This window comes from Haemorhous mexicanus, chromosome Z (genome assembly GCF_027477595.1).
Source record: "Haemorhous mexicanus isolate bHaeMex1 chromosome Z, bHaeMex1.pri, whole genome shotgun sequence".
NCBI classification, from domain to species: domain Eukaryota; kingdom Metazoa; phylum Chordata; class Aves; order Passeriformes; family Fringillidae; genus Haemorhous; species Haemorhous mexicanus.
The window spans coordinates 37,951,791-37,969,101 of NC_082381.1; the positions used below are offsets into that span (position 1 = coordinate 37,951,791).

General features: G+C 44.3%; 1 protein-coding gene across 1 annotated transcript; it reads right to left on the reverse strand.

Annotated features, from left to right (window-relative positions):
- Positions 1-6,857: 6,857 nt before the first annotated feature.
- On the reverse strand, positions 6,858-12,547 carry LOC132322484 (E3 ubiquitin-protein ligase Topors-like). Its single transcript, XM_059836972.1, has 2 exons — positions 12,532-12,547; positions 6,858-8,290 (listed from the first exon to the last, which is right to left on the reverse strand). The coding sequence occupies exons 1-2, from the start codon at positions 12,545-12,547 to the stop codon at positions 6,873-6,875; spliced, it is 1,434 nt and encodes a 477-aa protein (XP_059692955.1). The 3' UTR covers positions 6,858-6,872.
- Positions 12,548-17,311: the final 4,764 nt, after the last annotated feature.

Here is a 17,311-nt window from a genome sequence, read left to right on the forward strand (position 1 = left end):
GTTTCAACACCAGGCTTGAAAGCAATGCCCTCTTGCCTCTGTAGTTCTGCTCAAAAGCAATGTGAGGCCCAAAGGTAACCCCTGGGTACACCATCTTCTTGGAGGGATCTCTGCACTGCTGGAGAAGCAGCTAAAAGCAGCCGGGCTGCAATGAGAGAGGGTCTCGCAGGAAGAAAGCTGAATATGACAAGGATCAGAAGGGGGATGTTTCTCTACCATGTGCTTTGCTCTTTGACCTTCAGGGATCCTTTTGGACATGCTGTAGAATTTTCAGTTGTGTCAACTCTCAGCGTATGCATCCAGGTCTGCAAGATACAATGGGACCAATCTTTTGTGGAGTTGCTGTGAGATGGGATAATCCACACTTCCGTCTCATCTGTACTTGCGCATGCATTTACCTTTCAGCCCACACGGGGCTCAGTTCAGCTTGCATTGCTTGCGGGGTAGAATTTCAGCTGGCAGCTTCTGGGTCAGACTAGTGTTGGCAGGTGGAGTAGCTCTGGCAAGGAGGTTGATCAGTGACGGGCGTCATACGTCAGTCTGTCTCTGGTGTCCGTCAAGGTTTCACTCTGTGCCAATTTGCAGCTTCCTTCCTGCGTGGCTGTCAGGGGTAGCTGTCATCGCACCAGACCCCTCTTCCGATTGTGACACTGGCATCCTCTGACCATGACATGAAGTCCTGGGTAAAGGCTGCAGCAGGGAGGTGGCATGTGCCTGCCTTTACTGCATGTGCTACCAAGAGTCATCTAGCTCACATTTCATCTGAGCTCAATCTGCAGATGAACACATTCAGTACACATCCTTCCTGGAGAAAGGCTGTCATCCCTGAAACTTTGTTTCTTCCAAGCCTGTTAGCTTCCAAGATGTGACATGGAGCGTAGAGAGCAAGTTAAAGGATTAGGAAAGCAGGTTTCACTTCACATGTGTAATTGGGCAAATTGACATTCTATGAAGTGAGATGGGGAAGAGACTGGGAAGGGTAAGAGTGAAAAAAAAAACCATGGTGAGAGGGATCGATTTGATTTTTATTGATGCCTCAACACGTGATATCCATGAGGTGAAAAACTGCTACAAGGACTGTACAGGTGTTGGGAGCCCTGTCCCGGGGAGCCTTTGCCTGGCACCCGCTCGGGCCACAGAAAGCTTCCACGCTCGGGCTGCGAGCGACCCCCCCTTGCTGCTGGGGCAGATGCCCGGGCGCCTGGCAAAAAATCCCTGGGAAATCGGGCTGTGGGAGGAGCCTCAGCACATGAGAGCCATTAACTGCGACGCGACCAATGCCATTTTCCTTTGGCTTTCTTGCAGGGATCGCGGGCTCGCCCGGAGGGTCAGCTCGCCCCTGCCTCCCCGGCCGCACCTGTCCTGCCGGGCTCCGCCGCTTCCCGGGGCAGGACATCCCGTGCCGCCCGTGTGTCCCGGCGCTCCGGCGTTTCCCTGACGGAGCGGACGCCGCCCGCCCCCAGCCCGCAGCGGCACCGCCGCCGTGTGGCCCGCCTTGCCGGCCCACGGCCCCACACACCCACACACACACACCCACACACCCATACCTACACTCGCCGCAGCCCCGCTCGGAAGCGGCGCCCGGCGCTGCCCGCGCTGCGCAGGCTCGCTCGGCGCTCCCGCTGCCGCTCCGTCGGCGCGGCTGAGCCTGAGCGGGCGCGCCGCGGCGGCGATCTGTCCCTGCCTGCTGCTCCTCTCTCCGTCTCTCTTTTCTCTCCCACTTCGGTAGGAACACTTACCCTTCTTTAACAGTAAACAGTTCTCAGATATAATACTGCTGCCTTTGTGCTTTATTTTCGTCCGAGAAGTCAATCAACAGAATTGGACAATAGGGATGATAGTTACCCAGGTACCGTATGTCTTCAAGAAGGGCTCATATTCTAATTTACTGTATGGTACACAAAGGGGAATGCCAAGGTCTTGACAGTATGCAGAGTTCAGCTGATCTCTCCCTAGCGGTAGGTAATCCGCTTCCAACTGGATTTTTATATTATTTGCATTCCAAAGGCCTGTGGACTACATTTTACCTGAAATTTGCAGCTGAATGTGTTAGCTCATTATCATCTCATCACCCGTTACGAGAAGAAAGCCCATGACTTCAAATGAACAACCCCTGCCTTGGTAAAGCTGGCCTGTCTTCTCCACAGAGACACTGTTTGGGTGTTACACCTCAAGAGAACTAAACTAAGCAATGCTAACATTTCTCTCCTTTGTTTCCATTCCTGGGTAGATGGCACCTATGAGGAGTAACCTGTTCAAAACAGACAATTCAAAATGTAGTCAATTAAGCTAATATCCCTGGCTTAAGGCAATGCAACATCAGGCCTTAGTCTTATTTACTGCAACAAGAAGGGTTTCCATCAGAAAAGAACGGAGGATTTAGCCTAGTGACAAAAGTGTCAGCAATAAACCCCTCCTCAAATAACTGCATTTCATTAGGGTTGATCTCAGGTTTCAAAGAGGTCTGATAGAACTGCTGTTAGAGCCATCTGTAAGTGTAACACTGAGATAGCCAAATTTTTGTGGGAGTGCAAAAAATAGCAAACACTCCATGGAGTTTATGGTCTTATGTGAACGGCTGTAAAAACAAGTGAAGGGAAATGCAGTCATGACTGTTTCCCTGAGTAGAGGCTGAGGAGATGAACTGGTAAGTAAGTTGTCTGTGCTCACAGGCAAGCTGAGAGCTACTGATTGACCACAGTCCTCCTGTGATGACACAGCATCTCCCAAGCCAGACAGGGTTTTAAAGAGGCTTTTAAAACACAGCTAACATATAATTTCTATTAAAGACTTCTGAAACTGTACTGAAACACAGCCACAGCTGTGATGGGAAATATGGGCTGCAAATAGATGACAATGGAGAACTGTAGAGATTAACAGAAAATAAAACCTATGGTGTCACAGTGTGATGTCCCAGATTAAAAGACAATGAGCCTGATATTTAAAAATCTGAGCAAGAGGGACAGTGAACAACCCTGCTCTGAAGGGTAGGATAGGAAGGGAGACAGTTTCACTGGGCAGGCAATGGCAAACTGCCCTCCTCAAGATGAAGCAAGTCAGCAGAAGGGGGTATTTTTCCCATCCACCTTAGTCTGTCCAGTACAAGTGACCACTTGGGGACATCAGCAACTCATAGATGATTGATTTGTATTTTTCCTGACAGCTTGTTTCATTCTGAGTGGTCCATTAATTTTGACTTCAGGCAAAAAAAAAAAAAAAAAATCCAGTGCAAAACCAAACAACAACCAACGAAACTTGCATAAGAAATTTTGGTTTTGGATTTTTTACAATATACAGTAGAACCAACTTACAAATTCAGAAACAATTTTCATTACTATTACAAATATAATGGGATTTATTAATATGTATTAGGACAAAGTCTGTGTACAAATACGTAATTTAATATGCTTTATAAAGTGGTTGTATCTCAAACCACTAACTTTCCATTTGAATGGGTAGTAAAGATAATTTGCAATTTCTTGAAATATTAAAAGCTCAGAAAACCATGCTTTCTTCAGACAGGTAGACTAGAATAAACTGGCTGTGTTTTCTGTGCAAGATTCACCCACAGATAGTCTCTGAGTAAGTCAATACCACTATCAATTTTTCTTAATTAGGAAGCTTTTACCCATGAGGAAGAAAGAAACATAACTACATCTCAGAACTACTTCGCTCATGCTTCTGCCTGCTGTTGGCCAATTTATCTTTTTCAGCCACAGCTCTAAACAGCTTCTGGGAAAAGAGCTCATTTTGAAGAGCACATACTTCTACTTTTGGAATTGTAAAAATAGCTTAGTAGGATTCTAATTAATAAGCATGTGTTCTTTTATTGCTTCCTCAGGGTCAAGCATAACTCATCTATGTTGGGTTTTGCTATTTAAGTTAGATAATGAAACTGTAAGTGATGCTTTAAAAATCTGTATAAAACTTCTGTGCTGAATTAAGTGGGCAATATCAGTTGCCATGTAAAACTGAGTTACTATTTCTTTTAGAAGACAGGAAGCTGTGCCTGCAGCCTGCTGATAATTTACATTTTCACAGTCATATTTTTCACTAAAAGAAATGCTTCTTTCCCTGCTATGTTGTGTGAAAAGCCTAAATGAAAAAAAATAATAGATTGATGGCATGCATGTGAATGTAGAGAGCTGTCAGATCAGGCACACCCCCTCATCCCTCCCAGGGGACAAAATGCAAAGTAGAGACTTCTAAAACCACTTGCCCTTTAGAAAACAAGACCATACCCACCAAACTAAAGTTTGACTCTCTTTCCTGACACAATTAGCTCAGCAGACACAAAGTCATGCCTTTGAAAAAAAAAAGTAGAAAAAAGCCTGTTTCTTCTTTTGCTACATTTATAATAAGTTCAAGCACAACTTGCAACAAGTTGAAAATGAAAAACTCAAACTGAAGTCAGGTTTTTGCTAAGTTCACACAATCTTCCTTTGAATATAGTAAAGTAAAAGTTTTGAACTGCAAGTTAAGAAAGACAGAGGCAGCAGTCTCACTCTACAGTGTAAAAATGGTGCTTTAATGCTTAAAATTAAAAGCCTTGAATGAGGCTTTCAGCAGCATAAAGAACTAACACACAATTAAAAGCCAGGTGACAACACCTATTTTATATTACATATTTGCAAATCTGTTATTATTTTAAGGATTTCATTATCTTGTCATGCCTGCATGGATATTTTGAATTAGATATCTAGTTCAACCTAGATAGATATTGTATCTTAACAGCCATCCAAGAACTAGATATCTAGCTTAAATTGGCCAACTATTGACCAATTGGTTTTCATCCTAGGCCATCTAGTTTCTGCTGAAAGATTGGTGTCTTGGATTCTTCCATGGGCCAGACTCATCAATGAATTGTTACTCTATGCTCTGTTCTCAAATTTCTTCTGAGTGCCTTAAAAATGTGAATCAGGCATAAAACAGCAACGCACTTATTGCCTGCGTGAAAGTACAAACATCAAAGGGTAGGAGCTGCAAGGTGTTTTGCTATGCCAGAGCAACACTAACTCCAAAATGCATCAAGTGACATCAGCTTAAGCAGTTTAAGGTGGAAAAATTTATGTAACCACTGCCTGAATTTGGGACATTATCTGGTTTTTTTCTCCCTGAAGGTGCCCAGCCTTTTGCCACATACACAAGCTGTTTCTGACAGGCAAAGGTGACAGATTTCTTGCATAGACTCAGAGCAGACGTTTTGTCTTCTGAAGCAAAAGCTTTTATCAAAAAAGTAACCTGAATTAATGGATTTTTCATAAGGGGTATGTAACAGAGAGATGCCACAGAGATGATGCATGCTCAAAACCAGTGAGGTTCTCCTGAACATCTCATCTTCCTGATGCTCTTCATCTTTCCATGGCTTCAAAAATGTGCAAAACTAATCTGACTAATGCTAAACTACAGATTTAATTAAACAGAACAAAGAGAACAACATGGAATTAACCTGTGCATGGAGTGAGACATTTTTACCATTCATGTCTAAAGCCTTTTGATTTTCTGAAAGCCATGTGGAATATGAAGTATAACCAGGAAGTTATCTCTACAGCTGGCCTTCTTGACTTGTTTCTGGTGCCTTAGTATGCATCAGTCACATACTTTATATCCTTCTACTGACATTGAAAATAACAACTCAAAACAAAGCTGTCTAAATGCTTCAAAATTATCAGCTGAGCTTCAGTGATAAAGTTCACAATTACTTTCAGTGAGAACAAGGTAAGAAAAGATGAAGAACATAATTTTTACCATTAACAAAGCCCAATATAATTCAACACACTTCAACCATCTACAAAAGTGTGTATTATCAAATATGTTCCAATTCCTGGACAAAGTCTCAATTGACAGTGCAAAAACCAACACCCTTGATTTATTTTTCCCTTTCATCAGGGCCTTCTGATGCTACAGGAGGACTGTAAGTCGAACAGAAAGGCATTTTGTTAGCTTTTAAGTCTCATCTCATACCTTTCTTTCCCAACACTGACTAAGGATCACTCCACTCCCAAATCTTCCAGTGCACATGAGAAGTTTCATGTTGGCTTTTCCTGAGTCATAACAGAGCTAACATAAGACGGAAATGTCAGGAATGCTTATCTGGGAGTGAACTGCATTTGCCACTGACCATTCATAAAGGAAAGCTGGCATGTGAAGTATGGATCTGTTGTATTGCATGTATCTAAATAAAATGTGTGAGGAGGACACAGGAGTGAGGAAATAGGCAAACTTCATGTGAGGTAGGGTTTTCTGCTCTCCAGAGAAGATCAATACTGTAAAAAACCTTGATTGTGTTTGTCCTGAACACTGGGCAGTATCCCCTATTGTCCTCATCAATCAAAGAATTAATAAAATAGTTTTTAAGCAGCATTTTTTACCTCTACCTTTAGAAAAGATGCTTTCCAATGGCTTAGCCCTTCTTGCTAAGCTGATGTTCCAGGCTGCACTGTCTGCCAGACTAAGGAACTTGATTTGGAACAATGAGATCCAGTCATGCAGTGAGGAGATTAACTCACATCCGTTATAACACCTTTTGAGGCAACTCATTAAATCAGTCTGGCTGTGAAGTCCAGCACACTTGATGGCATTAATCTAATGTCTCATCCCAGCCCTGAGGTTATCAGTGGACAGCTGTAATTACGATTGATTGAAAAGACATTTTCACAGAGGAGTTCCTGTTTCCTGGAATTCAGGCATTTCTGAATATTTTTCCTGTGCTGCCCAGCCCGGTCATTCCAATCTTATTATCTCCTGGCAGGCATATGCAGCTTTTTAGTGACTTGAAATCAAGGTATGAAATTGGCAACATTCTGATGACAGGCAAGCTATAAAGTTAAGCTCTAAAGTCCAGCTTACATGGTCAATTAATGACACTGTATCTACCTTGTCCAATCTCCTACATCCTCCCTATATGTTGGGGAATGTGGTGAGAAGCTCCTGCTTGGTTCACTGTCACTCCAGCTGGGACACTGGACCGGTTGCTGTTTCTTGACATCTTCCCTTTTCTCTTCCTTGATGGACTCCTCAGAGTCAGAGGACAGCTCAACCACTTCTGGCGTCCTCTCAGCTAACGGCTTAACGTACCCAACGATGACACAATTGTCTGAGGAAGAGCCACTGTCGTTGGAGTCAGCATTAGCCTGTAACTCAGTCGGCAGCTTGGCTCTCCGGCTCCCTGGAGCAGAGTCCTCGTCAGAACTTTCTGATGACTCCAGAGGAGAAGCTATGGTTGCACGAACCTCTTCTGAAATGGAATAGGAAGGCCCCGGAGTTTCATCGTCCCACGGGGCCTGACCAAGACCGGGCACAGACAAACTATTATCTGGCCCTTGCGGGTACGCCACATCCGGAGATATTGTAATAATTGATGAGTCTGAGTGGCTTCCCTCCTCGTACGATGGTGCAGGACAGTCATAATTGGCGTGTTGATCGTACGCTTCCAAGTTAAAAGGACAACGAGCAAAACTGATGAATTCGTGCAGGAAGTGTTCTGTCCGATTCAGCAAAAATGGCTTTAGATCGTCAGCAAAGGCCTGGCTTTCCAGATCGTACCTAGTTACGTTGCTCATGATTATGTGCTGCACAATATTGATCAGAGACCCGTGGGCACCGAACAGGACTGTGAGTTCTCGCTTCAGCCAAGGAACCAAGCGGTGAAGGCAAGCAGGGTTGCGGCGGAAGAACTCCGCCGAGATCTCTCGGTATCGCCCGCCGTCCTGAATGCTGCGGATGCGCACGCCGGTGCGGTACAGAGCCCTGCGGAAGGTGATCATGTCCTCCTCCTGAATCTGACGCAGAGACCTGCCCTCCGCGCTGGCCTTCCTCCTCGAGGCCAGCCTCCTGAGCATCTGCTGAATCTCTCTGTGTCTGTGTCGCGCCGGCTCGCTTGACAGCCCTTCAAACAACATCCCGTTATCCGGCGGGGACAGCATCCTTCGGGAAGGGGAGCTGCGCGTGCGGCGTTCCCTCGTTAGGGTAGTGCGGTAACGAAACCTCCGGCCATCGGGGCTGGCAAAAGAGCTTGTTTCTAAAGGGCTCAGGATGTACTCCTTGAAGTCATCTTCGGCGCGAATCGTATGGAAAATGGAAAAAAAGGGCTGCTTGCAGAGCGGGCATTCTGCTTTGTTTTTTGACCATTCCTGGACGCAGCGGAAGCAGAACCTGTGCAAGCAGCGATCTAGATAGGCAACGTTGTCAAATCTGTCCAGGCAGATGGGGCATTTGGAGTCGGGAGACGCATCTGTCGGCAGCTTACTGGTGCTGGCTTTTGGAGAAAAATTGCTATTTTCTGCAAACTCTCAGCTAACAGAAAGCACCTAGTACCTCCCACAGTTTAGGATTACCATTTGGCAAGTGAGGTCATCCCTGCTGCAAAGCACCTTGGAGCATGAGTCACATCCTGACCTGTGAAGGACAGGCTGAGTTTACTCAGTGAGATAAGGAGTTTTTGCAAGCAGATGCTCTCTCTGTGTGCATCTCTTGCCTCTGTTCTTGGCTCTTAGCCAAAGGGTGCCCACAGGGTCCCAACTTTCAGTAAAGATTTGAGGGTCTTTCTCTTTTTTTTTTCTTTATTTCTCTTTTTATTTTTCTTTATCCTTGAGACCCTGTATTCTCAAGGACTGGTCTTAAGCAAACATGTCATCTTGATGTGACCTGCAGGCAGCTTTCAGATGGCAGCACTGCTCACTGATACGTGAATGGGAATTGAGTCAGAAACTCAGAAAGCAAAGGTTTAGCTTCCACAGCCACTTCTTTAAGCCACCCAGTTCTCACAGTCCAGTGAGAACTTTACTTCATAAAATAAGCATGTTCTAAGGCAAAAAAATAAAATAAAATTTGTTTTAAAAGAAAATTAATTATTATTGTCCAAGCAAAAACATAGACTCAGTCTTCTGGACATGAAAGGAGTCTAAATATACAGTCTAAACTGGCATCATAATCAAAAAGACCAAATATGTACACCATGCAGTCACTTACCAAAGGGACTGAATATTTTCAAAATTGCATGCTCCTCTTGAGGAGTTCTCTGGATAACAATTGGAAGGGAAGATAGAAAGAAATTCAGTATGATCTTCAGACTTTTATTTCTGAACATGGAATAATATTCAATATTCCCTGGCACAGGCTCTTCTATGCAAAGCCTTCAAGCTCTGAAATGCACTGCCTTCTACCAGCAAGCTGTACATCCTCCTGTCATTCCTCATGCTCCTGCAGGGCTGCACATCCACTGGCCAAGCAGTGCCCACATTAGCAACCTGACACCTTAAACAAATTCAACGCCTGCCCTTTGGTTGGCTGATGGCAAAGAAGCAAGTTAAACAGGAAAGGTCAAGTGGAAATCTCTGAACAGAGTAAGCCATATTGCAGACACAAAGTAAAGCGAGCAATGAGTTCTCGAGCTATGTGAAAACTGGGTCAAAAGGGCCTGAAACAGAAGCTGTTAGTCAAAGTGAGAAACTAAGGTTGCTATTTCAAAGATGGTCCATGCAGCAATATCAATTGCTCTGTGGCCAGGATGTGCTTTGCTTTTGGCTCTGCTCAAGACTGCAGGCAGTTTTGGACTGTGATCAGAGGTTGTATAAAGCAGATGCAAGCTGCATTGGGAGCAGAAACCAAGTGCAAAACCAAGAAGGTGTGCAGGAAAAAGCAAAACCAACAATACTGATAAAGGGAAGAAATTATATCACATGCTTTCACAGATAGTCAAGGACAGCATTGAAAACCTTCCACACTCACAAATAAGACACATATACAGAACTTTTAAACTTCCAAGGATTTTCTGCATATTGTCCTCTTAAGTCACAAAGTCTAAGCTTCCAGCCTGTCCATACCATGACTAAACCTAATGCCTCAAAAGAAGAGCAGTAAAGCCAGAAGTGACTCCATCCTCCTCAGAGAAGGATGCTAGCAGGACAGTACTTACAAGAATCCCTGTAACACCCTTTGGTTGCATTTCAGAACTTACAAAGGTGGTGCTTTGTGATCCTGGGCAGCCTCTGGTCCTTCATTGCAATGTATTCAGAGCACACAACACTGAGTGTAGAAACAGGGAACCTTGAAAAAAGAGATGCATGGCAGGTGTGAACACTACGAAGACAACCCATCCTTTCCCTGGTGGAATGCAATCAGAAAAAGCATTCCAACCCAGGGCTGCAGGAACTGGTGTAAGACAATAGCAGAATCTTGCACTGAAAAATTTATCTGGAAACTTATACAGAAACACTAAGGGCACAGTGGTTTTACTAGAAGCCTTAGCCAATTACTCCAAATTATCTGTCCTTACATCTCGGAAAAAAACAGCCAGCACTTGTGAACAGGGACTGAAGTGACATCCAACTGTAACAGCAGCTTCTCATAAAGAGGATGAGCCAGGTCGAGTAGAGACCATAAGGGAAAGAATAACAAAGGTAATTCACATCCTGTCTTGCTTCCATGACAGCTGAGCCCTGAGCACAGAAAGGCTTCTGGGGCTCCCTCCTTTGCTCCTTGTATGCAGTGGAAATGCTGCTTTTATTGTATGCCACAACATTATGTTGCAGCTGGAGAAAGAAAAAAAAAATAAGCCCTTTCAATACTTGCCTATAAATGGTCAGGTCATGAAAGAAATAGATTGCAACAAATTATGAGGTCCTACTCAAACTGTAGCTCTCTGCAAGCACAGTGTATTCCCAGGTAAGCAGCCACTTACCATTCAATTAATTTTCTTTTTTTTTCTTTTTGTAATTAAATATACTTTAGACATCTAAACAGCCAATATGGAACAGCCTGGTTTTGGGAGCCAGCATGCTCTGTAACCGTGGCAAGTTCTCAGAGTCAGGCTGATGCTGCAAGGCATGAACTGCACATTTAAGTTACATAAGCAACTTTCACTAGAGAATATATAAAATGTCAAAATCTGGTACTATGCCTTATGTTCCTCTGTTCCAGAGTTTAAAAGTTAAAAACTCATGCAAAACGACCAAAGGTTTTCAGTCACAAAGATGCATGCTTTGAGCTTTAGATATTTGAAAAGCCTTTTAAAATGAAACTTGGTGATTTGAGAAGGTTTAAATGTTTGATTTTTTTTTTTATTTAATTTATTCAATTTTAGCATTCCTGGTGTTAGGAAAGTTAGGTGTCCATCTGGATTCCACAGTTTTAAGATTTTTTTTTTTTTTAGTTCTGAGGTAAAATAACTTGTCTTGGTATTCACAAAAAGGCAGTTTACAAATATAATCACGTGTGCTTTCCTTCACCATGGACACGTGATTAAACTGGCTGCCAGCAAAATAGGCTGCTAAACACTGAGAAGGTTTGCAATCAGCCTGCAATGTAAAAATCTATACCCCCTCCACCAAAATTTACATGGCATAGTACTACATAAAGAGATAACATAATAATTGAGCAGAAAGCAACCACATGAAATAAATGCAGCGAATATTTACTTATCCAGCCACTAAATAAGGAAAATGCAACCTAGATTGAGAGAGATAAAAATGGAGAGTCCTTATTTTTCAAATGATACAAACTATTATCATACTCTTGCTTAAAAAGCCATGTGAACAAGTTGAAGTTACAGTATGGTGGAAGGAGAGCACAAGCACACTTGTGCTGTTCCACACCGTATTTGTTGTGTTTTAAAGGCAAGTTAGCTCATTTCTTGCAGCACTTGTGAAAGCAGGACAAAAAATAGATGAGGGTGGGGCAAGAAGAGAATTTGAAATATAGAAACAGAGCAAACCCCATTCTCTTCTTCAAGTTTCAAAGGCATCCTCATTTACATATCCATATCTGAAAACTGAATGTGCACATTTACTTCCACCCTTTTAGTTGTGATACTGTACTATTTCATAATGGGCCCACAGTCTGAAGAAACACAACCTGGAGTCCAAGCCACCCCTGAAGTACCAGCAGAACCTGTGCAGGGATACAGCAGCCAAGATCAGTACATAGCAGCAGGTCAGCCCCTCAGCTTGGTCTGAGGTGCCTGTACTTCAGAGACTGTAAAAATAGAAAGTGGCAGGTTTTTAAGAGAGCACCAGCATTCTGTAGTGCTGCAGGTTAATGATATTCTGTTACAGCCATATGGATCAGTGTCATGCAGACACTAAGGAGGAAGGAGAAGGGGACAGGGTGATGAAGAAAACTGAGACAGGAGAGTGGGAAAGCTGAGGAAGAGAAGAAGGGTAGCTGCATCTCCACTGGTCTCTCTGGCTATTGCACAGTCAGGAGCTCATGCTGAAAATGACAATTTATATGCCCACACCCTAGGCCCATACAGAAACACTGGTTCTAGTGTCTGCTCCCCACAGGGATTCCCTATCTGGCACAAGGTAAAGAGCAAATCAAGCCCTGGCTGAGCATTCCATAATCCAAAACTAATCCCTCAGATACTCCTTTGGACACCAGCAACCTTTTGTGCCTGATGCCAGACGCTGGGTAATGCAGCATCAGCTCCTTTATGGCCCTTCTCCTCAGCAGAGAAAGCCCCTGGGTGCAGCCTGTGCTGGGAGGGTGCTGTGTGGGGAGGACGCCAGCAGGCACAGCTTCGCAGCCCACCTTGAGCCAGGGACATATCCATGCAGAGATACCAGTGTCAGACAGCACTTCAGACCAGATGAGGCACCCCTCTAAAAAGGCTTCAGGTTATGTGCAAAACTTGGTCATCATCTGTGCAGGCATATAAGAACCGGGAGAAGGAGATGGCCTGTGTGCTGGTTTTGGCTTGGGTAGTGTCCACTTTCTTCACAGTGGCAGTATAGGGCTGGGTTTTGGATTTCTGATGAACACAGGGTTGATAACACAGGAATATTTTTGTTATGGCTGAGCAGGGCTTGCACAGAGCCAAGGCCTTTGCTGCTCCTCACCCATGCCACCAGTGAGGACGCTGAGAAAAGGAGAAAGGCACAAGGAATTGTGAGGAGACACAGCTGGGACAGCTGACCCCAAATGATCCAAGGGATATCCCAGTCCTATACCTTATGGTGCCATGCTTAGCATATAAATCTAGGGGAAGAAGAAGGAAGGGTAGGAAGTTCAGTGTCTTGGCTTTTGTCTTCCCAAGTCATCCTTACACAGGATGGGGCACTGCTCTCCTGGAGATGGCTGAACACCTGGCTGCCGCCTTGATTCACTTTGCTTCTGTGTCTTTCACTTAACCTATTAAACTGTGCTTATCTCAACCCATCTGTCCCGTCCTGTTGTAAAAGGGGAGTTGAGGAGGACTCTTGTTGATTGATTTCTCGGACGAAAATAAAGCGCAAAGGCAGAGAACTGCTTATTGATAAAGAAGGGTAAGTGTTCCTACCGAAGTGGGAGAGAAAAGAGAGCAGAGAGGGAAAATAGAGACGGAGAGAGGAGCAGCAGGCAGGGACAGATCGCTGCCGCGGCGCGCCCGCTCAGGCTCAGCCGCGCCGACGGAGCGGCAGCGGGAGCGCCGAGCGAGCCTGCGCAGCGCGGGCAGCGCCGGGCGCCGCTTCCGAGCGGGGCGGCGGTGCCGCTGCGGGCTGGGGGCGGGTGGCGTCCGCTCCGTCAGGGAAACGCCGGAGCGCCGGGACACACGGGCGGCACGGGATGTCCTGCCCCGGGAAGCGGCGGAGCCCGGCAGGACAGGTGCGGCCGGGGAGGCAGGGGCGAGGGGGGCCAAGCTGACCCTCCGGACGAGTCCCCGATCCCTGCAAGAAAGCCAAAGGAAAATGGCATTGGTCGCGTCGCAGTTAATTGCTCTGATGTGCTGAGGCTCCTCCCACAGCCCGATTTCCCAGAGATTTTTTGCCAGGCGCCCGGGCATCTGCCCCAGCAGCAAGGGGGGGTCGCTCGCTCGCAGCCCGAGCGTGGAAGCTTTCTGTGGCCCGAGCGTGTGCCAGGCAAAGGCTCCCCGGGACAGGGCTCCCAACACCTGTACAGTCCTTGTAGCAGTTTTTCACCTCATGGATATCACGTGTTGAGGCATCAATAAAAATCAAATCGATCCTTTTCAAGTATGTGAATTTATGATTTAAAGATATCGCATAGTGATACCTAAGTACTAATTAATGAATAGCAACCTTGCAAGGATTTTAGTTTGGTGCTTGTGTGTAGCTAAAACTGAATTAATTGGCTTTATGTCCTGAACATGGAAGTTCAGCACATGCTTTTGTATGCGAATAGTCAACTTGAAATCACTGGAAACAACTGTCACATTTGTGGGAATCTTCATGTCTGACATGGAACTGAAGCCTACTGCAGATGTTACATGGAGCATGATTTTTTAAATTGTGTGCTTTTATTTACTTTGATGGGATTATTTGCCCCAAGTCAGGCGAGTAATTTGTATGGATTTTGGATTTAGTCTTCTAAAGAAAGGAAAAGGGGAAGAAATTGAAACGAAGAGTGTGCTACAAATTTCTCCTTCTTGCAATGGGCACTTTTACCTGCTGCAAAATGTATTGTCCATCCACAGTTACATCTGAAAAATGTCAACAGAGAACTCAGAGTGTGTTTTCCTGCATTTGAGAGCCTTTGTAGCAATGTAGAGTGACAGCAGGATGACTGCAGCTGATGAAAAAAGATATGATTATCTAGCTGCATAACCAGCAAATTATTTCACTTGCTTGGGTTTAAATTTTTTTTTTCTTTTTGTGCTGTAATGCTGCCACTGAGCTTTTGGTTCATGATAAAAACCAATATATGGTCTTAATTATAGTTCATCATTTTTGTAATTTTGATTACTTTGCTACTTGAATCAGCACAAGGATAAGGTCAAAATATCATTTATATCTTTGCAATGGTGAACTATGAAAACCACTCTGCCAAAAAATAGTTTGTTGAGTAAAATATATTGTCTTAATGGCTGTAATCAGTAACACACGTAGTGTGAACACAGTAAATGCTGTCTTTATCTGCTGGCCATGTTGTGCTCTTAGTTGCTGCAATTATTTTAAAGTGAGTGGAAGAAAATGCCTCTTCCTTAGAGTGACTGTTGTCCTTCTCTTCTGAAGTGTGATGTGTGCCACAGAGGAAGAAACTAAAGGAACTTACTGTCTATGTTTTTCCATCCCACCAAATCCAGAAATCTCTTTTAGAGCAATCCTGAATAGCCACACATCTGTATCCAGTTAAAAGATTATTATGACATTATTATTATTAGAAATCGCTGCAGCAACAACTTGCCTAATGAACCATTAAAAGCAAGCCAGACTCACTGAACCGCAGTAAAATCAATTAACGGCTGCTTGGGGCAACATATGGTCTTTGAAGGTCTTTATCTTTTTAACCATTTGTCTCTTCCAGTGTTTGTGGCAGAGCTCACCACCTCTCTTTCATTTGAATGTAAAGAGCCATTTCAAAAACTGTAACTTCCTCTTAGTGACAAGCTCACTTAGTGGTGTGTCACTGTTCAGTTGGACCTCTACTGACATGCAGAAATTTGAATTAAAGGGAAAAACACCTTTTACATTTAAGGACAATGGTGTATTCTTTCTGTTTTGGGAGCTTCGCTTGAGCCTTTTTGGCTGTTGCTCTTCCCTACCCCCTGAGCACCCCTATTGTGGTTATTGTTCTTGAGGCTGAAGTTTCAGAGGCGCTAAACCATTTTTTCTTCAGATGACAAAAAAGGGAGGTGGAAGCGCGGTTCCCGTAAACGGAGTTTCCACAGCTAGAGCCTGCTGCGCCAGCCCCGAGCAGCCGCTTGCCTGTGCCTGGGAGCGTGTGCCAACACTGCCGTCTAGCCTCCACCAAGGCTTTGTGCACTTCTGCCTCTTGGCTGCTTGCGTTCGTGTGTTATACACAGCTCTGCCGAGCCTCTGTCGGCGAGTCAAGGTCCTGCAGTACTGACTACTGTTTGAAAACACAGAATCGTTTGAAATGGTCACAGCACAAGATGAGGGATGGAAGACAGCAGCAAACAGTAGAGGAGATCTGAAGTGGCAATGCATCAAGAAAACTCACCGTCTGTGTTTGCTGATAGGGAAATGAAACCCATCTGTCCAAACTCTTACAAGATATCTGGCAGAAAAACAAGGCAGAAAAACCAGTTCCAGGTCTGTTCAGTATTTCTAATGACAAAACATTTGCAATGTCATTGAACAGGGTCTCCTGACATATCACCCTCTGATATGTCCTTTGGGCTCAGTGTTGAATCTTGCTTTCCTGCGTGTCTCTCTCCCTTATCCTTCTCTGTCTTATACCACAAATACATCTTTTTTACTCTTTTCCCACAGAAGCTGCAGCTTTTGCTTCTTGGTCTGTGGTAACCTGTGAGCTACTTGTCTGAAGTAGTCTGAAGTGCTGTGTTATGGTTTTATATACATGTTTCTCCTGGTCATCTTGGGATTTTAAAACTTTGTATGGCTTCCATTCACCATGAACTTGCATTTGTTTACCAAAATCTGTACCTATATAGCCTTTAGGTTACAGATGGTAGTGCATAAATAATAAAGAGGATAATGAATATATATAATATTTTTATTATATATATGAACATATACAATTATTTTTAAAGAGGCAGAAGGCTTTATTAAGGCTCTTTGAGATTGCACAGTTCTTCCATTTTCAAACACCAGCTAATGCAGGAATGAAGCAATTGTGTTCGAGCTTTCTGGGTGGTGAAACTTGTGAGAAATTGATTATCATGGTATATTAAAGTGATTTAAAGCTGTATTTAGCCCAGAGTGGCCTGACTAATGATTTTGTTTCTTGTTTTTGCTCATTTTTAATAGACTTCCTTAAATAATTCAGCTGCAACAGTAATCATAGAATCTTAAGGGCTGGAAAAGACCTTCAGGATCATCCAATGCAACCTTTGATCAACCACAACCTGGCATTTAGTCCATTACACATCTGATCATTTCTTGAACACTTCCAGGGATGGCGACTACTCCACTTCCCTGGGCAGCTTGTTCCAATGCCTGACCATCCTTTCAGTGAAGAAATCCATCCTGATGTCCAACATGGACATCCCCTGGCACAACTTGAGGCTGTCTTCTCCTTCTGTCAGTAACAGCCTGAGAAAACAGGCTGATCCCCACTTTCAGGTAGCTGTAGAGAATAATAAGGTCACCCCTGAGCCTCCTTTTCTGCAGAGTGAAAATCCCTGCTCCATCAGCCTCTCCTATAGAACTTACTCTGTATGCCCTCTACCATCTCTGTTGCCCTTCTCTGGACACCCTTCAGCACCTTAGTGTATTTCTTTTAGTGAGGGGCCCAGAACTGGACACAGGAATTGAAGTGTGGGCTCACCAAGTACAGGGGGACAATCACTGTCCTGGTCCTGCTGGCCACACTACTGCTGGTACAGGCCAGGAGGACACTATTGGCCTTCTTTGCCACCATGGACACAAGGCTGGCTCATGTTCAGCTG